This window comes from Notolepis coatsorum (genome assembly GCF_963971535.1).
Source record: "Notolepis coatsorum genome assembly, chromosome: 3".
In the NCBI taxonomy this organism is placed as follows: Eukaryota; Metazoa; Chordata; class Actinopteri; order Aulopiformes; family Paralepididae; genus Notolepis; species Notolepis coatsorum.
In genome coordinates, this window is record NC_140167.1 from 170,201,930 (window position 1) to 170,224,522 (window position 22,593).

The 22,593-nt window shown below is 46.1% G+C and overlaps 1 protein-coding gene across 1 annotated transcript in view; it reads left to right on the plus strand.

Moving 5' to 3' along the window:
* LOC311226053 (von Willebrand factor A domain-containing protein 8-like) overlaps window positions 1-20,482 on the plus strand; it is a gene marked incomplete at its 5' end in the record, with an annotated part of 61,666 nt that extends 41,184 nt beyond the window's left edge. The window contains 3 exons of the mRNA XM_084311432.1: window positions 13,640-13,738; window positions 16,405-16,643; window positions 18,789-20,482. Coding sequence (XP_084167558.1) covers window positions 13,640-13,738; window positions 16,405-16,643; window positions 18,789-18,897 — 447 coding nt within the window. The 3' untranslated portion in view covers window positions 18,898-20,482. The remainder of the gene's footprint in view (window positions 1-13,639; window positions 13,739-16,404; window positions 16,644-18,788) is intronic.
* Between the last annotated feature and the right edge of the window lie 2,111 nt (window positions 20,483-22,593).

Sequence of the window (22,593 nt, forward strand, 5' to 3'; positions counted from 1 at the left end):
GGTGAGACGAAGTGCTTGATCGTTCCAACCGCTCTCCGTTGCCGCCAGTCTGAACTCCAGCACGTAGTCGGTGACCCCGCCACTGCCCTGCCGGAAGGTACCCAACCGGGCTCCAGGGTCCTGGCCACGGGCTGGGTGGTGGAAAACCCTGCGGAGCTCAGCCACGAAGTCTGGGTAGGAAAAACAAAAACCTGCCCCCATTGCCCAGGAGGCAGTGACCCACTGGGCTGCCCGGCCTGAGAGCAAGTTAGTCATGTAAGCCACTTGGGCTCCCCTTGAAGTGAATCGGCTGGGTTGATGACGAAAAACCAACTCACATTGCATGATGAATGTGGCACAATCCTCGAAGTTACCATCGAACAACCGTGGTTCGGAGAGACGGGGCTCCCGAGTTGCGGGATCGGGAGGCGCGGGACCTGCCAGGGCTGCGGGTGATGCTCCGGCCGAGGCTCCTGAAGTAAGTGGGGTTACAAGCAAGGTGTTAACGGTCTTACTCAGCGCTTGTAATTGGAGGAGAATATTAGACTGCTGGCTAGCCAGAGAGCCAAGGGACCCCTGAATAGGCAGGACCTGCTCTCGGAGCTCCTGTACAGCAGCCGCACCTAGCTGTAGGCTGTAGTCGTTGGTTAACTCTATCTGGACTGCCAACGCTGTTCTGACCCTCTCTGTGTCGGTTGGGTCGTAATGTTAGGGTTTGTAACCGACCTCAAACGCAACGGCACAGAGAGGAAGTTCAGAGTTAGCCAAAGCAAGGGCGTATTTATTTACAGAGTCACAAGATGGAATGAAGTACAGCAATTGAACAAACGGGGAATCTGGCATGTGAAGATTGTTGCGGCTCTGCAGATACTCCCAGTAGGTAGTGGTGAGGAATTGGCTAGTGACGTTGAAGCGGCTCTGCAGATCCTCCCAGCTTTCACTCCCAGTGGAAACGGAGAGAGAGAGAAATCAGAGTTAGCCCAGCGCACACACAGAGGCAGAGAGGTGACTGATCCAGTATAAATCCAAGTGACTTGATCTTCGGTGTACCACACACAAGTTAGCAGAGTCCAGAGAAAAAACAATACGGTATCTTCAGTGTTAATCTTCAGTGTTAATCTAACACAAAAATTAGGTGAGTCCAGTACAAACAAAAACAGGATCTCTTCGGTGTTCACCAAACACACAAAAAACGTATAATCCAAAAGACAGCTTCCAAAAACTCACCAGAGCGCAACGCGAGAAGCGGGCAGATTACGAGGCGTAGCTCCGAACGGGGAACCAGGTTCTCCACAGCAGTTTTCCACAAAAGATCCTGGAGAGCAAAAAGATAGCAACAGCGACGGGGAAAGCAGGTATATGCAGGTGTAATTCAAAACGACCCAACATCAATAGTAAGGGGGTCTGAGCATATAAAGCCTTCAGGGGCGCTAATTACAAGCTGTGACAGCTGCGGGATGAGATTGATACTTGCTCCAAAAGCGTGTGGCGGGGAAAGCACCAATCAAACACGGCACCTTAAAGGAACGGAGCGCGTGGCGGGGAATGCATTAATCACATAGTACCTTAAAGGAACGGAGCGTGTGGCAGGGAGCGGACCAAAACATCACACTAACAGGCATGAAGCCTGGTATTACCCACAGTAACATGAGAATCAGTTATTATTATTATTATTATTATTATTATTATTATTATTATTATTATTATTATTATTATTATTATTATTAAGAAACTGTATTTGTATAGCACCCAAGTATTGCAGCCAAAAGTGCTTTACAGCAGTAATTTACAGTACAATAATGACAGTGTGGATGTAAGGAGTCTAAGGGGCCTTTCTCACTCACCAATCGGGGTCGAATCGGCGCCCCCGGGGACGGGGGGGAGTGTTCTCACTCAGACGGACACACCCCTTTTGGGTGCGACGCGGCGCTGATTCGGAATACACACACAATGACACACACAACGTCGTTACTGTAATGCTTTTCATGCTTGCTTGAATTTTGGGCAGATAAAACCACACAGCAACAACTGGACAATACCCACAAAAACGATATTTATGGGCAATTTGAGAGTTCAGACCTCAACCAAAAACAAGCATGTGAAGCCTCACAGCTCAGTGGATGAAAACATGAAGCCGCGTTACAAAGCACAGCACTTCCCTGGCTCGCATTAGGCCACAATGCTATACTGTTATACTGGCATATTCCATTCACGTTAGCATGTAAGCTAACAAAATCAGCGCCGACGAGACTAAACTCAGCTTTTGGTGTTCAATTGTGTTGATGTTAGTTTTGTTTCATCAACAAATGAGAGGCAGAACACACAGTGAATGTATCCGTTTTGTTTATTGCACGTTCTTTGCTGAAAAATAAGTGCTACAGTGCCAGTGGCTATACTAGACTAGTACTAGGCTAAGCTAACTAGCATTAGCCGTTAGCTTAGCGTTAGCCCTGGGAAACGCTCAAAAGCTAACTCTACAACACCATCCATTCGTGATAAAATGGGGTGGGTTATATTGACAAGGCTTGACAACAGAGGTTCAAATATAACTTCATATTTATTGGTTATTTGTTCATTTTATATCAGCATCCAGTCTCCGCCGTCGTGTTGACACACTTCCTGTTTACATTTTCGAACGTGACATCATCGCCTACGGCAAGCGTAAACGCTCAAAACGCAAACCGTAAACAGAACCCGGAGCGAACCAAGACTGAAGTGTGTACACAAACTAGAGGGGGGAGAGGGAGGGGGGAGTTTGCATCAGATCTTGGAACGGACCAGAACGGATCAGATCTTGGAACGGACCAGAACGGAATGGAATGGAACCGAATGGGTGAGTGAAAAAGGCCCCTAAGTGGCAGAGTTTATTAAAAAGCTACGGTGAAGAGGTATGTTTTTATCTTACTTTTTAATTTTTTATTATCTTTTTCCAATTTTTTTCCGTTTTTCTCCCATCCCAATGTTAGTCGTTATGCCAATTCCCAATCCCCTTCCTGGTCGTTGCGCACTCTACCCCCTACTGTCGGTCCGGGAGGGCGGAGACTATCACATGCTTCCTCCGACACATGTGTACCCAGCCCACCGCTTCTTTTCACCTGGCAGCGCGGACTCTCACTGGGAGAGTGTAACGTGTGGAAGGTCACACTACCTCTCTTAGATCCTTCCCTTGCTGTGCAGGCGCCCCGACCGAACTGTAGGAGTCGCTGTTTACAACGACCAGGACCCACCCTCGCCGGGTTTCCCACCCTCTAACACTGCCAATTGTGTTAGTATGGACGGTCGGCCAACCCGGAAGCACCACAGCTGGATTCGATCCCACTGTCTCTGTGGTGGTAGACAGACGCTTAGTCCGCTGCACTACCTGGCCGCCCTCATTTTTATCTTACTTTTGAAGATATTTTGTGATCTCTAGCCTAATGTCCATAGGCAGGGCGTTGCATAGCTTTGGTGCATAATTCGCAAAGGCTACATCCCCGATTTTCATTTAAGCAGCTCACTTGTTGATCTCAATCTTAGGAAAACCCTACTTTTCCGCTTTCATCTCAGCAGAGATTAGAGACAGAACTGTATTTGGTAAATTCCCCAGTCAGTGAAGCATCAGCTTGCCACCCTGGTGATATGGTGGAAGATTACTAGGTAAGGTCATAGGGCATCGTCTAGACGGACACTTCCTGGACGGTTTCCCTGGAAAGGACTCGTTAGATTGGAGCTGTTGACAGCCTCACTGACTTGACACATTCTGACTGAGTTTGTACACTCTTACAGTGCCAAACAACATCACAACCTGCTCTCCTCTCAAAATAAACAATATAATTAACTCTATTTTTATATTCAGAGTAGTGTTGTCAAAAATATCGAAATATCGATACATATCGATACTGAATATTTAAAACGGTTTCGATACTCATTTCCCGAAATATCGATACTTTCTGCAGTATCGATACCAGCTGGCTTGCTCCCGCAAGTTGTTGACAGACAGACACGCTGCTGTCCTCCTCCTCCTCCTCAGAGACCAACAGACACAAGCTGCTGCAGCCTCCTCCCCCTCACAGACGCGTCAGACCCGTCTTCAGTTTGTAAACAAAGCTATTAGCTAACGTTAGCTAGTCCGTTAGCTCCGTCCGTTAGCTCCGTTAGCTTATGCTAGCTAGCTGGCCACCTTTATAATTACTTCATGGAAACGGAGTAACGTTAGGTCGAGTTCATTCATACTACACTAGTACACGTATGAACTTGACATAGCGTTACCCCGTTTCCAACGTTAGGTCGAGTTCATTCATACTACACTAGTACACGTATGAACTCGACATAACGTTACCCCGTTTCCATGAAGTGTTTAATGAGCAGCAATCTTGTTGAAAATGTAACGTTAATAAATGCTCCGAGCATAGCTCCGGAGATATCTCTCTCTCTCTCTCTCTCTCTCTCTCTCTCTCTCTCTCTCTCTCTCTCTCTCTCTCTCTCTCTCTCTCTCTCTCTCTCTCTCTCTCTCGCCGTCATGAAAATTGTTGTAGTTGTTGTTTTAACCAAATAAAAAGCAGCAGCACTATTGCATAACTGAGTCATGTTTGCTATGTATTTCTTTCTTTAGGGGAGTTTGTTTCACAGTTTTAGCATGATGTTTTATAGATGGCTAGGTTAAACAGGTTTTTGTTTTTAAGAGGGGTTTGATTTAGATTAGATAATTTAGTTATTTTTAAATGTCTGATCTAAAGATAAACAAAGGGGTTTAAAGGTGTTATATTTATCTTCTCTTATAGTACCAGAGATAAGGTGAGGAGAATCAACCAGCAACAAAAGCAAAATTTGTTAAAAAAATTAATAAAAAAAATATTATTATTATAATTTTTATTTTTTTTGGTATCGAAATGGTATCGAAATATCGATACTTTTCAAGGTATCGTATCGAAGTCGAAATTCCAGTATCGTGACAACACTAATTCAGAGTTAATTATATTGTTTACACTGTTTACTTTCTCCTCATATTTTCATATTCAGATACAATTGTATTGCCTATAATGTATGTCTTTCTACTATTACCCTGCCCATACCTGTACCTCCCCTCCCCCATGCTGCTATGACGCCCAAATTAATCAATAAATAGGAATATTCTTATCTTATATTATCTTATCTCATCTTAATCTATACAGTAGTTATCCGCTGCTGAGGTGTGGCTGTCAGTTACAGGGAGAGATGCAGAGAGGGCAGAATAGTGGAGCGCAGGAGGAGAGAGAGAACATGGAGGGAGGGAGGGAGGGAGGGAGGGAGGGAGGGAGGGAGGGAGGGAGGGAGGGACAGTGAGGCGTGAGTATATGTGGGGGGGGGGGGCAGACATCCTGGCCCCTCAGTCTTACCCTCCTCAACCTTCCTATGATCACATATCAGTGTCATACACACACACACACACACACACACACAGACACACGCACACACCCACACATACACGCACACACACACATCCACTTAACAGTTTCAATGCTACTTATCACATATCAGTGTAACTGCTTTCCTTGCATAAGACACCTTTACATAAAACTGCATCTGATAACACAAGTCGTACACACTTCAACACCCCCCCACCTGCCCTTCACACGCATGAGATAGATAACACATACGCACACAGACACACGCACATGCAAACACCCACACACACACACACCCAGCCCACACACACACGTATCTAGATGTCTGAAATACCCAGACATCGCGGAGTCCACTCCGAGCACGCTTAGCCGTTCACATTTCTACATATAGACGGTTTCCAGACTGACAACAATAAGAAGACCCGCGTTTATTTCCGACGTTCACTAATACGACAATAACTCGCAGGAAAACACAACGCGGGTCCGAACGCTTCCCTGGCGGCGGGCTTTCCAGCGAGAGCGTCTCCCGAGCTGTGGGATTTAGCCGCGGTGTGAACGCCGCAGACACCCAGGCTCTGGGCACCGAGACAGTCACCGGGAACAGCGGGGCGGCGGTGAGACGCGCGGGCGCATACCTTTCACTGCGGTTATCAGATATAACCCCGTGTCCCGAAAATAGCAGTAGTAGCTGAGCCCACGGGAGCTGGCGGCCGGGACGCGGACTTACGTAAAAGCCCCGCTCCGGTGAGTGGTCTCGGAGAAGCATGTCCGTGATGTGACACGGCTAGCGTTACCGGGGGCGTTAGCTAAGGATAGTATAGCTGCCTGTACTGGCTTTCTAGTCCCATTGCCTCACCACACCCTGGTCCGGTCTCACTGTCCATAAAGAGGCCTACAGACAACATCAACAGCTCTACAAAGACGCCCTCAACTCTGCACGCTCCTCCCACTACTCCGCTATCATACAGTCTGGCAGCAACAACCCCAGGACTCTGTTTTCCACCATCAACACACTTCTTAAACCCTCTGACACAATCTCCTGTTCCTTCACTGTCAGTAAATGTGTCTCCTATCTGTCACATCTCCAAACAAAAATTGACAAAATCCACACCCAACTAACAATTGCCTCCGCCAACACTATCTCCCCTCCGGATTCAACCCCCTCTCCACCGCCCAACCCACCTTTTACATCCTTCACTGAAATCACTGCATCGGACCTATCCTCCATTCTCTCTACAATGAAAACTTCTACCTGCATCCTGGACCCTATCCCCTCCATCCTAGTCAAGGCTTGTCTCCCTGCCCTTTCTCCCCTAATCACCTCCATTGTAAACACCTCTCTGACCACTGGCCTATTTCCCCCCGCCCTCAAAATTGCTTCTGTCACCCCCCTACTAAAAAAACCCGGTCTCAACCCTGAAACCCTTGATAATTTCCGCCCCATTTCCAACCTCCCCTTCCTCTCAAAAATAATTGAGCGAGCCATTGCCTCCCAATTAAAATCCTACCTCGACAACAATAACCTTTATGATACATTTCAATCCGGATTCCGCACCAAACATAGCACCGAAACTGCTCTTCTAAAGGTCACCAACGACATACTCCTCTCTGCCGACTCTGGTTCCCTCTCCATCCTCATTCTCCTAGACCTCAGCGCTGCTTTTGACACCATCAGTCACCCCATCCTCATCACTCGTCTCCAGTCCTCCGTTGGCATCTCCGGAATCCCCCTCACCTTGCTCCAATCATACCTCTCACACAGGCACCAATTCATCTCTATCAACAACTGCAAATCCCCCACTGCCCCCATCACTCATGGTGTCCTCCAAGGCTCAGTACTTGGTCCCCTGCTCTTCATCCTCTACATCCTTCCACTTGGTCTGATTCTCCGCCAACATGGCCTGCGTTTTCACTGTTATGCAGACGACACTCAGCTCTACCTCTCCACCAAGACTATCACTCCAGCCACTCTCTCCACCCTCAGCACCTGCCTCACAGACATCAAAACATGGATGCAAAATAACTTTCTCAAATTAAACTGCAATAAATCAGAAATCATCATTATCGGTCCAAAATCCCTGACCAGCCACACCCAGGATTTCACCCTAAATATTGATGGTACCATTGTCACCCCCTCCACTCACGTCCGTAACCTTGGCATCATCCTGGACTCCACCCTTTCTTTCCTCCCCCATGTGAACCACATAACCAAATCTGCCTTCTATCACCTCCGGAACATTGCTCGTCTTCGCCCCTCCCTATCACTCTCCGCTGCTGAAACACTGGTTCATGCATTCATATCATCAAGACTAGATTACTGCAACAGCATCCTCTACGGCTCACCAAACACTATTCTCAATAAACTCCAATATGTCCAAAACTCTGCTGCCCGCATGCTCACCTCCACCCGTCGCTCTGATCACATCACCCCTGTCCTCCACAACCTCCACTGGCTTCCAATCAAATACAGGATACATTTTAAAATACTACTCATCACATTTAAAGCCCTCAACAACCTTGCCCCTCCCTACCTGTCCGACCTCCTCCACCGTCACACGCCCACCCGTCGCCTTAGGGCTGCAGATGCCAACCTCCTAACACCTCCCACGACCAAGCTCCGGACCTGGGGCGACAGGGCCTTTGCTGCTGCTGCCCCCTCCCTCTGGAATGCCCTCCCCAGCCATATCCGTGATGCAAACACCCTGACATCTTTTAAATCAGCCCTCAAAACTCACCTTTTCAATCTTGCTTTTGACCTCTAATTCTGTCGGTTTTATTTTATTTTGTCATGTATTATTTTTGTTCTGTTTTGTTCTGTTTTTTTGTTTTGCCATAGTTTGTCTCTCCTGCCCATGTGAAGCGTCTTTGAGCACCTGGAAAAGCGCTATATAAAATAGATGTATTATTATTATTATTATTATCACTCCTCACCTTGTAGTTTTACATTAATTAATGAGTTGCTTAACCCTTTCACTACAGAAGGTTAACCCTTTCACTACCACACTACAAAGGGTTAACGCTTTCACTACCACACTACAAAGGGTTAACGCTTTCACTACCACACTACAAAGGGTTAACCATTCACTACCACACTACAAAAGGTTAATGCTTTCACTACCGCACTACAAAGGGTTAACACTTTCACTACCACACTGCAGAAGGTTAATCTTTCACTACCACACTACAGAAGGTTAACCCTTTCACTGCCACACTACAGACGGTTAACCCTTTCACTGCCACACTACTATAGAAGATTAACCTTTCACTACCACACTACAGAAGGTTAACCTTTCACTACCACACTACAACGGTTAACCATCTTTAGTGTGTTAGTGAAAGGGTTAACCTTCTATAGTGTGGTAGTGAAAGGGTTAAAGGCCGGCGACGCTGTTGAACAACACAACGTGTCGTTCAGTAGAACCTTAGTTGAATGTTTCTGTGTCATGGGTTGGAAGCAGCAGTGCTGCACATATGTTTCTAGTTTCAATTAAAAAAGTTAGATAAGATATTCCTTTAATGATCCCCTTGGGGGGAATTCAGGCTCATACAGTAGCAGCATGGGGAGGGGTGGTACAGGTATGGGCAGGGTAATAGTAGAAAGACATAAATATAGGACATACTGGAGGGCTAGGGCTAAAGCATGGTGAACTCTCCCTCTAAGTAAGACGTATTGCAGGGCTAGGGCTAAAGCATGGTGAACTATCCCTCTAAGTAAGACGTATTGCAGGGCTAGGGCTAAAGCAGGGGTGGGCAATTATTTTTCCCAGGGGGGCAAATGAGCAACTGAAAATATTTTGGAGGGCCGGGCCAAAATTCCAAACTCAATTATGCATAATATACATTTTATTTCTATATAAAAAGCAGTAAATGGCATTGTTTTGACCGCTGGTAAGAGTGTATGTTATTATTTGCCAATTAAAAGGTGAGGTTAGCTTTCAAAAATATCATTTATTCAAATAGAATTTCCAAAATGATAACATTTTAATTTTAATTAATAACAAAGGGCATTTTGAGTTTCATATACTATTGAAACAAGGATTTTCTTAGCTTTCTAAAGACATCACATCATCTTTGTAGCCAAAATAAACAAGACATGTGACTGAACTGTGTAAAGAAAAGTGTCCCAGTTTTGTAGCCTTTTTGACTTTACATGCCTATATTAAACATTTAATGTTTTCAGAACTGTGCAAAAAAAATAAAAAAGATCATGTGTCCCATTTCACTTGTTATATTTCCACATTTTAGTGTTCCTAGGTTATTTTTTTTCATTCAGTGTGATAAATCCAGTCTCTTTTGAGCTTTAACAAGTCCATCAAAGTCAGGTTGAATGTCTGAGGTGGAGATGCGAAGCACAGCTGACAGATGTTCATCAGTGAGAGAGGATCTGTACCTGGATTTGGTAAACGTCATGACTGAGAATGTCTGTTCACATATGTAGGTGGATCCAAAGAGAACCAACATCTTCTGAGCATGTCTCCTCATGTTTGGAAGGTTCTCCTCCTTGAGAGCAGAGTAGAACTCTAGCAGTGATGCTGACTTAAAGTGATCTTTCAGTAGTGAATCAGACTGCAGGTCAATGAGTTCAAGCTGAACAACTATCAACACTGCAGGTAAAGGGAGAGGAAACCAGCTGCATTTCATCCTCAACCTTTTTGAAATCTTGAAAACGCCTTGAAAATTCATCATGCAGTGATCAGCTGATGGTTTGACTTCTTTCAGGGTTTTCATGTGTTCGAGATTGTTGCTGCCTAGTTGCCTTGAAATTAATTGCAACTTTGTCATGAAGGCTTTCACATGGCTATGCATTTCATGAGCAAAAATGCCCTTGCCCTGCAGTTGTGTGTTCAGTAGGGATGGGTACCATTCACATTTGAACCGATACGGTACCGGTACCTGTGAATCGATACCGGTACCCAACGGTACCTTTTTTCTGTACTTTAGTCTCTAAAAATGTAATCTACCTACCTCAGTTATGAAAAAAAAAATCCAAACTTCAAATAACCACACTTTCGACCGTTTTCGGCTTGCCCCGACTGCTTTGTTGTTGAATCAAGTAAAATCCTAGGTACGCGTATATTGTGCGTGTGAACGTTGACATGAAAAGAAAAAAGTAAAAAAAAATATATATATAAAAAAATAATTCAATTCTTTATTTTTAATTTTTTTTATTATCATGTAATCTTTTGCGGGGGGTCAGAATCATCCCGCGGGCCGTATTTGGCCTGCGGGCCGTACAATGCCCAGGTCTGGGCTAAAGCATGGTGAACTATCTCTCTAAATAAGGGTTAAAGCAGTGTTTCTCAAAGTGTGGGGCGCGCCCCCCAGGGGGGGCGCAGAGGCATGACAGGGGGGGCCTTGAGATTACATTTTTTTTTTTTTTTTTTTATTACAGAAAATTGTCACTAAAGTGCTATCTGTTGCAGCTGCACTGTTCTCCATGAAAATACCATATTTGGATAAGTTTGACCATTTCTCAAAATCTGAAAATCATTATTTAATAAAACACAGAAAAGGATCACCAAGTTACTCTGGATAAAAAAAAACGTTACAGACAACATTGAGACAAAGCTTCCTGACACAGCTCCATCCAAACTCTTGGAAGAACTCATTGAAATCTCATCTGATACCACCTGGAGAGCTAGTTTCAGAGTGTGGTGCTGAGTACCAAGTATCTCATGATGCAGCAGTTAAGGTGTTGATACCATTCAGCACCACATATCTGTGTGAAGCTGGCTTTTCATCCATGACAGCTCTGAAAACAAAATATATGGCCAAGTTGAGCCTTGAGGATGACATGCGTGTTGCCTTGTCAAAGACTGACAGCAATAAAGACTGTTTGCTTATTTCCTATGTTCGCTTTGTAAATTCCCAGTCACTGAGTGAAGATCTGCTGTTTTGCAAATATGTCAAAAACAGAGCGACAGTTACCTGACAGAACATGGACTGAAATGGGAGAACTGTGTTTGCTCTGACGGTGCGCAGGCCATGGCAGGGAAAAGGAGGGGGCTACAGGCGCTCATCAAGGGGTCTCGCCAAACGTGCAATGGATGCACTGTCAATTCACAGAGAGGCGCCAGCGTCAAGACAGCTTAGCCCTGAGCTGAATGAGGTTTTGACAGAAGTTATAAACGTGGTAAATTTCATCAAAACCCGACCCCTGAAAGCGTGCCTGTTCTCTGCGCTGTGTGAGGAGATGGGAGCTGACCATTCTGCAGTGCTGTTTCACAGCAAGGCAAGGTGGCTCTCGCGAGGGAAGGTGTTTTCAATTTGAAAGGTCACGATATTGGTGTTATTTAAATAAATTTAAACATGGCCCATTTCATGACTATTTTGTTGGGGCGAGGGGGGGGGGGCCCAAAATATTTTGGTCCGCCAAAGGGGGGCCTGACAGAAAAAGTTTGAGAAGCACTGGGTTAAAGCATGGTGAACTATCCCTCTAAGTAAGACGTACTGGAAGGCTAGGGCTAAAGCCTGGTGAACTATCTCTCTAAGTAAGGGCTAAAGCCTGGTGAACTATCCCTCTAAGTAAGGGTTAAAGCATGGTGAACTATGCGGCTAGGTGGTGTAGTGGGCAAGGTGCTCGCCACCAATGCAGGAGACGCTGGGTTCGAGCCCAGCTCTCCACATTGCTATCAGCTTGGCTGGTCGTTCATACTAATACAATTGGCAGTATTAGGGGGTGGGAAGCTGATGGGTGGGGATCGGACGTTGTGGACAGCGACTCCTACAGGTCGGTTGGTGCGCCTGCGCAGCAGAATCAGGAAGCGACAAGGGCGGCGTGTCCCTCCCACGCAGACCCCCACCGCTGAGAGATCGCGCTGTGCAGGTGAAAAGATGAGACGGCTGCTTCCTCGAGTACCGGAGGGGACACGTGATGTAAGGCTTCGTCCACATTGCAGCCGGCTTGTGGGAGGCATGGCCTAACAGCGTTCGAGACAGGGGAGGGTAGAATTGGACGATACGAAATTGGGATGGGAGAAAAATAGAAAATGGGAGAAAAAGTAGATAAAAAAAAGCATGGTGAACTATCCCTCTAAGTAAGGGCTAAAGCATGGTGAACTATCCCTCTAAGTAAGGGTTAAAGCATGGTGAACTATCCCTCTAAGTAAGACGTACTGGAGGGCTAGGGCTAAAGCATGGTGAACTATCCCTCTAAGTAAGACATACTGGAGGGCTAGGGCTAAAGCATGGTGAACTATCCCTCTAAGTAAGACGTACTGGAGGGCTAGGGCTAAAGCATGGTGAACTATCCCTCTAAGTGGGAGCAGTTGGGGGATGCTGCTCTGTAAATCCCCCAGCTGTTTCCACTCGTCGGAAATATTACCGTAGGATTGTTTATGTCCTTTTGACACGTGGATCCTGACATCCTGACTTTGAAGACCTGAATTATTTGTGTGAGCTATTTCCAGTCCGTAAAACTGACAGATGTTCACCTAAAGCTCTGCTAAATTAGATGTTAGTATGTTGTTCTGCAGCAGCATTGCCTTCCTTAAAGGTCCCCTCCACTCAAAACTACAAATGTGTTTTTGTCCTCTTGGAGGCCTGACTTTGACTATACAGATTGTTATTAACTCCTCTTGGAGGCATGACTTTGACTATACAGATTGTTATTAACTCTTGGAGGCATGTCTTTGACTATACAGATTGTTATTAACTCTTGGAGGCATGACTTTGACTATACAGATTGTTATTAACTCTTGGAGGCATGACTTTGACTATACAGATTGTTAATAATTCTTGGAGGCATGACTTTGACTATACAGTATGTTATTAACTCCTCTTGGAGGCATACCTTTGACTATACAGATTGTTATTTGTTCAGAACTTGTCACCAGAGCGCCCTGTTCACATTCTTCCTCTGATGACGGAGAGCTTCACTGTACTTCCCTGAATTCTGAGTTGTGATGTCACTAATAGATCAAACCTGTCATTGTGCAACGTGTGGTAACTTGACACCTTTAGCTTCAGCTACACAGACAGCTGAGTAGGGGTTGACATGTCTTGAAAGAATAATAAGCTGCCGACTTATATCGGTAAATATCTGTGGTTCTTGTTGCCAATTAGCATATTGATAGATCCCTGCATCTCAATGAGGGTAAAGATCCCTCCGACATTTACTGTAGTTTATTGAACAATTCTGGTGGAAAAACCAAACTAATTGTTATTCAATATACAATATTTTTAAAGTGCTATAAACACGTGTAGAGAGGATTTAGGATTTAGGAGGATTTACTTTATTCCTTCCCCCTTGCGTATCTCATGGCTTTTACACTTGTCCCCATGTCTCCGCTGGGCAGTATGACATAGTGGGCCACTCAGGTGATGGCTGTGACATTGAGCTGGTCAGAACAGACAAAACCCCCAAGAACAACAAAGAAAGACTAAAGGTCCTAAAGGTACGTATTTATTAGTGTGTGCCACCCACACTGTAGTTATCTATACTATTTTTCTTTCTTTCTTTCTTTCTTTCTTTCTTTCTTTCTTTCTTTCTTTCTTTCTTTCTTTCTTTCTTTCTTTCTTTCTTTCTTTCTTTCTTTCTTTCTTTCTTTCTTTCTTTCTTTCTTTCTTTCTTTCTTTCTTTCTTTATTCCACCGATTTTGCAAACACAACTCCTGCCAGAGCGTTTCACTGCACCGTTTGGCTACGAATCGACTTTAAACGGGAAAATTTCGGTCCCATTGGAAATGCATTGCAAGTTAGAGTGCGGCTGCTGGAATAATTTTTTTTCCACTACCTTGGGTAAATTGCGAGAGTGATCTCAATTTTGGACGTAGAAAAAAAACACATCAAAACGATGACACGGCTGTCAGCTCGCTCACAAAATAAAAATAAATGGAATTGGACATTTCTATCTCAACTGACAACCATTTGTTTGAAGGTTCTCCTCCCCATAGACCGCAATGTAATCCCACTCTAGGAATCCGAAGATTTTTTTGCTTTTTTCCCCTTCTGTTCCGATCGCCACCGACGCCACAATTGTCGAAGGAATGCCACAATATCGCACACAACCCTTCGCCTACTCGTTTAAGTGCTCACGTGTGCGTCACAACGCTTCATCTCGTATAGTTTTCTTTTAATCAACGTGACAATGCAGTCATGCATCTGCCTCCATAGACATGCATTGGATGGAAAGTGCAAGTCATTATGATTGCATCACCTGTGTGGCTCATGGCTCATGATTGGTTCAGCCTAACAGCTGTGAGGCTCATGGCTCATAGCTCAGCTGACCTGCCAATGACCTCATCCACTTAACCCGTCATTGCCCCTCTGTGTTGCAGTACTGAATTGCTGGACAGCGCCCTCTGTCTTGCGGGTTGTGTCATTGTACTCAGTAGGGATATCCTCTTTCATTGGTCGATGTTGACCACCTTTCATTGGTCGATGTTGACCACTCCCCCGATCATTAGACCACGCCCACTTAGGCCACACACCCTCAGTGTATCTCTTGAACCGTTTGTCGTAGAGACTTGCGGGTTGTTCCATTGTACTCGGTAGGGATATCCTCTTCCATTGGTCGATGTTGACCACTTCCCCGATCCTTAGACCATGCCCCCTTAGGCCACACCCCCTCAGTGTATCTCTTGAACCGTTTGTCGTAGAAACTTGCGGATTGTGCCATTGTACTCGGTAGGGATATCCTCTTTCATTGGTCGATGTTGACCACTCCCCCGATCATTAGACCACGCCCCCTATGCCACACCCCCTTAGTCCCGAACAATTTCAAAAACTCGGAAAAGTCCGAAAAATTTAAAAAACTCGGAAAAGTCTGAAAAATTTCAAAAACTCGGAAAAGTCGGAAAAATCCGAAAACTCGGAAAAGTCCGAAAACTCAGAAAAATCTGAAAAGTCCGAAGAATACGAAAATGTTCACATGGTCTTCAAATGGTCTATGTTGACCACTCCCCCGATCCTTAGGCCGCGCCCCCTTTTTGTATCCTTTGAACCGTTTGTCATAGAGACTCGCGAGAGACCCTCTCCCGTTGGCCGGCGGTGCACAGGCGTCACCCACACTTTCACAATTTCCCCCGCGCGGAATTGTCTAGTTTTTATTTGTATTTTATTTGATTTATTATTATAATTGTTTTGTCTCTTTTATAAGACAGCACAATTAACAGGGTTGCAGACATAAAAACAACAATTTACAATAAAAAAATTAATAGAAATGACACAATCACAAAAAATTCTTAAAAAATCCATCAATATTCGTCACACGTCATCATCAGGGTTCATACTGGGGCAGCAAAGAATCTATCTAAACATATGCAGCCAGATGTTCCTCCAAGTCATTAAAATGACTTGAAATGCGTCCAGTGAGACCAGCTGCCGGAAATTCAGATCATTTTGCAACTGATTCCAAGCAGAGCGGCGTACTTACTTACACGCCCTTTTGACCAATTCACTGCGGCCTTTAGGCACAGAGAGTAGGAATAAGTCAATAACTTCCCACACTTTTCTGAAGGATCCATAGATGAACCAAGGATAGCCTTGAAAATAAAGATATTATTTATTCATTCATTGTTTATTCATTCATTGATTCATTGATTCAGCCATTCATATTCATTTATTAATTCATTCAGCCATTCATTCATTTGTTCTCTCTCTGTCTCACTCTCTTGTCTCTCCTCTCTCTCTCTCTCTCTCTCTCTCTCTCTCTCTCTCTCTCTCTCTCTCTCTCTCTCTCTCTCTCTCTCTCTCTAATCACTTCTCTCTCTCTGTCCCTCTCTCTCACTCTCTTGTCTCTCTCTTTCTCACTCTTCTCTCCCCCCCTCTCTCTCTTCCCCCCTCTCACTCGCTCCCCCCCCCCATTCTACCTATCTCTCCCCCCCTCTCTCTCCCTCTCTCTCCCTCTCTGTATCTCTCTTTCTCACTCTCTTCTCCCCCCTCTCTCTCTTCCCCCCTCTCACTCGCTCTCCCCCCCCCTCTCTCTCTCTCTCCCCCCTCTCTCTCCCTCTCTCTCCCTCTCTGTATCTCTCTTTCCCCCCTCTCACTCGCTCTCTCCCCCCCCCTCTCCCCCCCTCTCTCTCCCTCTCTGTATCTCTCTACCCCCCCTCTCTCTCTGCAGACCATGCACGCCCACGCTCAGTTCTGTATGAGTGGTGACTATACCCTGGAGGGCACGGAGGCGGGCATCAAGGCCATGGCGCGCGAGGAGGCGGACGAGCGCTTCCTGGTGGTGCTGAGCGACGCCAACCTGGAGCGCTACGGCATCCGGCCGGAGCACTTCGCCCGCGTGCTGACCTCTGACCCTCAGGTCAACGCCTTCGCCATCTTCATCGGCTCCCTGGGAGACCAGGCCGAGAGGTGAGGAGGGGTTCAACCTTTATCAGAAATTAGAAACACTTTTGTTTTTTGCCTTTATTTGACCAGAAAGTCCCAATAGAATAGAATAGAAGTACTTGATTGATCCCAAGGGAAATTCAGCACCGCAGATCGCTTGAACATTCAAGTAGTCAAAAATCTAAAATAAGAATAAGAGTACACAGTCTGAGATATACATTCTAAAATAACATTCTCAATGTAAGGCCTTAAAAGGTATTGAAATGTCTTTAATTTGCGCATGTATTAATTTTTTTGGGGGGCAGCCCAGCTGAGATTAAATAATATTAAATACATGAAATGTTTTTGTATTCAAGTCATGTTTTTTGCTGGGCTACCGGGAGCTTGGTGCGTCTGGCCAGAGCTTGTGTGGAACGTGTCAGAATTTAAATTGGCGCACAAAGTGTCGTGTTCAGTTCAAGTGTTTTCTTTTTTTGTTTTTGTTTTTCTAGTATGGTTGTGCAATTGGTATTAAAAAGGTCTTAAAAAGTCAGGAATAGTGACACCAGGACTAGAGGGATGAAGCAGACTAAAGGGACGAGGCAGACTAAAGGGATGAGGCAGACTAAAGGGACGAGGCAGACTAAAGGGATGAAGCAGACTAAAGGGACGAGGCAGACTAAAGGGATGAAGCAGACTATAGGGATGAGGCAGACTAAAGGAGTGAGGCAGACTAAAGGGACGAAGCAGACTAAAGGGATGAGGCAGACTAAAGGGATGAGGCAGACTAAAGGGATGAAGCAGACTAAAGGGGTGAGGCAGACTAAAGGGATGAGGCAAACTAAAGGGATGAGGCAGACTAAAGGGATGAGGCAGACTAAAGGGATGAAGCAGACTAAAGGGACGAGGCAGACTAAAGGGATGAGGCAGACTAAAGGGATGAAGCAGACTAAAGGGACGAGGCAGACTAATGGTATGAGGCAGACTAAAGGGACGAGGCAGACTAAAGGGATGAGGCAGACTAAAGGGACGAGGCAGACTAAAGGGATGAGGCAGACTAAAGGGATGAGGCAGACTAAACCCTCCACAGGTGGATGTGTTCCGCGGCTCCTGCTTCCCCTTTGTTTGTCAAATCCTGCTCCAAATCCAGGGCTTTGCGGGCGGGACAAAGGCGGATAAGTGTCTCTTAAACCGCACTCCTGCCATCCCCGCTCCTCTCCGGGTCCCAGGGAGTCCCGGGGCCCAACAATAGGTCAGTGGCTCTTGGCCCGGGGCCAGCGCTCTGTTGTGGCTTTGAAGAGCCAGCGGCTGAATGGTCACAGATCTGCTGGTGCGGTGGCCTCAGGACCTTCCACAGGGACAAAGACCTGCTTTTAGTGTCTGCTCCTGGGGTGCTGCAGGGAGGGAGGGGGGGGGGGAGAGGGGGGGGGAGAGAGAGAGAGAGGGGGGAGAGAGAGGGGGGGGGAGAGGGGGAGAGAGAGGCAGAGGGAGAGAGAGAGAGAGCGAGAGAGAGAGGCAGAGCGGGAAGAGAGGGACAGAGAGAGAAGAAAGGAGAATGCGACATAATGAGAGAGCAAAGACCTTTAACCCGTGAAATCTCCTTTAAACCGACTGCTCTTTAACGGCGGAGGCCACTGTGAGATAAAACATGTACCTCGCAACGCAAAGTGGCTTGGAGAGGAGAGAGAGAAGGACCGGAGGTGGGTCCATTCTCCATGACTGTCCACCTCTGTATGTGTCCTCCTCTCCCGTGACAACTGGGGAGGAGGGGGGAGGGAAGAGAGAGAGGGAGAGAGAGAGTGGCAGAGAGAGACAGGGAGAGAGAGAGAGAGAGAGAGAGAGAGTGGCAGAGAGAGAGAGAGAGAGAGAGAGAGAGAGAGAGAGAGAGAGAGAGAGAGAGAGAGAGAGAGAGAGAGAGAGAGAGAGAGAGAGGCAGTGGTCTCTGAAAGGATCTTAGTGAAGCTCTTATCTTGAGGCCAGGCTGCACAGTGTGAATGACAGCTATTGTCCTCATTCCCTCAAACATATTATGGACAAACGGCTCTTTCCACTGAGAGTCTATTTCTGCAAACCAACTCACAGCACAGAGGCACTTGTCTGTTTTATTTTCTCTCAATGTCTGTTATAAAAGGGCACTTTCCTACTCTATCTTTCTAACCCCCGCCCTCCCACCCCCCTCTTTCTTCACAGGCTCCAAAAGACCCTACCAGCGGGGAGATCCTTTGTTGCCATGGACACCAAGCAAATCCCACAAATACTCCAGCAGATCTTCACTTCCACAATGCTATCCAGTGCCTGAGACACACTTGCACGCACACACACACACACACACACACACACTCGCACACACACACACACACACACTTGCACGTGCGCACACACACGCACACACACACACACACACACACACACACACACACACACACACACACACACACACACACACACACACACACACACACACACGCACAGACACACACACACCACATCTTACACAGGCTCAAGGACTAACTAACTTTTCACAAATGTGTCTTTAAACTGTATTTCATATTACAGTACATCACAGTGTGAACTGTATCAGGAATCAAGGTGAAGTTTTCACTAATACGAGACTAAACATATTACAGAACAATATGACTTATTTAACCAAGGCCTTTAAACGCAGACTTAATGCTGGTAGCCGTGAGCGAGATAACATCCAGCCCCGTCCCAGTGTCCCGAGTGTCCCAGAGTCCCAAACTGTCCCCGGGAGAATCAGCCTTGTGACGGGTGACACACCTTTCACCCTAGTCGCAGAACTGGACAGGTTAGGGGGTTAGGGTTAGGGGGTTAGGATTAGGGTTAGAGTTAGGGTTAGGGTAACCCTAACCCCCTAACCCAAACCCTAACCCCAACCCTAACCCTAATTTAAGAAATGGTTAAAATCCTGAAAATGAATAAATATTCGATATGTATGGTGAGGACTGAAGTTAATAATGATATTCATGAAAGAAAATTGGAACAATACATGAAAAAGATATGTTTTACTGAGATCGCAGTTTCGGTCACTAGGGAGACAGATAGTGGGGTTTTTTGAAGGTTGACTCGAGGGTTAAAAAAAAATGTATAGGCCCTAATCATTTGGCATAAGATATTGATGGCTATATTAATACCGTAACATTCTTTAATTTCGTGCAAGGGCAGACACGTGTGTTCCACCTACATGCGTATTCACGCCGATACCCTCATGGTCAGTACTTAAGATGCCTAAAGAGACGTCCCGAATCGTGCGCTTTGCTTACACAGATTTTACATCAAATTCCAACAAGAGCACTGCTTGATGTTCGATATGTAAACAAACTATTGAAGATAAAACCGGGACAACCTCAAACTTCAACAGACATCTGTGGAATGGACTCAACCTTGATGACTCAGACTTGGACTCTGACTCGAACACTGGGGACTCGAGACTCGACTCGGACTCGAGATGTAGTGACTCGACTACAACACTGACACACACAGGATGAATACAGTAACCTCGTGGACGTCTGGAGCCCGTCTGGGACCCGTGCGGAGATCACACGCACACAGCCCGCCCTGTTGTTGTTGCTTTGATTGTGTTTTTTTGGCCGCGGGAGACCTGACGGATGCACACACACACACACACACACACACACACACACACATATTAGTCATCCGTCCCGTTATGGGGTCAGAGGCACTTTGCGTGGAGGAGGAGGGAGCCTGAACTTGAAAGGACCTCTCTGTTTTTGGACTTCCTGTCTCATTTGTCCTGTCCTCTCTCCTGGACACACACACACACATACACATACATACACACACAATCACACACGCACGCACGCTGGACGGGTGACATGAATGCGCCACCTGACACGCCAACATATTTGGACGGGGGTGGGAGGGGGGGGGGGGGGGGGGGGGGGGGGGGTCAGCGGCGTTAACTTGGCTCCTTTGGAATGCTGGAACTGTGGCCAGGGAATTTCCCACCTGACTGCACACGCTCATGAAAGACAGACGCTCTTACACAACCCCCTGCTGTGTGTGTGTGTGTGTTGTGCGTGCGTGTGTTGTGCGTGCATGTGCGTGTGTGTGTGTGTTCTTGTGCTCCGTCTATGTCAACAAGCGCGGCCCTTTCCTTCCTGGTCGTTGGACCGTGTGATGCTCTGTGCTCTTCTCAGCCCGGCGAGGAATCCAAGATCTGCTTTCAGCTCAGGAGCCGCCCACCCCTCTCTCTCTCACACACGCACACACACACAGACGCCGACACACACACACAGACGCAGACACACACACACAGACACACACACAGACAGACGCAGACACACACACAGACGCAGACACACACACACAGACGCAGACACACACACACAGACACACACACACACAGACGCAGACACACACACAGACGCAGACACACACACACAGACGCAGACACACACACACAGACGCAGACACACTTGCCACACTCGGTGACAGTGAGAAGACAGGCGGTATTGCATCACATGTGTGTGTGTGTGAATGGGACCCTCCATACAGACACAAGGACAGGTACCTCCACTGCATCAGCTGTCTTGTTGTCCACTATGCCTCCAGCCTCTGCTGCCTGCTGCTCACTGGACTGACAGGATCAATGGAATTATCTACAGTATATATATCTATATATCTGTGTCTGTCTGTCTGTCTGTCTCTCTCTCTCTCTTTCTCTCTCTCTCTCTCTCTCTCTCTCTCTCTCTCTCTCTCTCTCTCTCTCTCTCTCTCTCTCTCTCTCTCTCTCTCTCTCTCTCTCTCTCTCTCGGGATGGAGGGATGCCCCGTTTTCTTTCCTCTGACCCACATCATTCTCCTTCTCTCTCTCTCCCTCTCTCTCTCTCTCGCTCGCTCTCCATCTCTCTCTCCATCTATCTCCCCCTCTCTCTCCCCCTCTCTCTCTCTCTCTCTCTCTCTCTCTCTCTCTCTCTCTCTCTCTCTCTCTCTCTCTCTCTCTCTCTCTCTCTCTCTCTCTCTATCTCTCTCCGGGGTTGTTGTTACTAAAGTGTCTTCATAGTTAACAGGGTTTTTCTGTGTGTAGACGTTCCACCATCATCATCACCATATGTCTGTGTAAACAATCTGATATACTGTATGTATAGTAGCACACATGTATGTAGGTATCGGTGCATGTGTCCATAAAGGATTATTCAAATCAATCGTATCCATTATGAGTGTCCTAGTGTCGCTGCTGTATTTCATTATAATTGTACATTGCTTAATAGTTTTACGAATTTAATTGTATAAATTATGTTATTAATTGTATAAAAGTTTTAATAAATCAGCTGAATGACGACTCATATATATTTTTGTTGTGATGTGTTGAGGTGTGTACTACTATGAGGTGTGTACTATGAGGTGTGTACTATGAAGTGTGTACTATGAGGTGTGTACTATGAGATGTGTACTACTATGAATGAATGAAAACTTTATTTAACAGATTGCAGAATGGGTACAATACAGTACGGCTCAATACACACAATTGTTAAGGGGATGCAGACCAGAGAAAGACGTTTGTCTTGTTTACATCAGGGTCCCCCATTTTCAATTCATAGTGACATTTATGACATACACAACATACATGACATTTATGGCATAGGGACATACATGACATACAGGTCTGTTAGTACTGTTACATTTGTGACATACGATATTCAAATATACAGTACTGTTACCCATAGATCCTGACAGAGTATATACATATGATGGGGAGGGGACTGTACATTAGGAGGGGGTGGGTGGGTGGAGAGAATATATACATACGGAGGGGAGGAGACTGTACATTTGGAGGGGGTGGGTGGGAGAAAAATATACATACGGCAGGGAGAGAATATATACATGCGGTGGGGAGGAGACTGTCTATTAGGAGGGGGTGGGGGGGTTTGGACATTTACGGTGGCCAGTTTCGAATAGCAGCCTCCCGTAGGTGCTCTTTAAGAGCGGTTTTGAATGTGGGTAGGGATTCACAT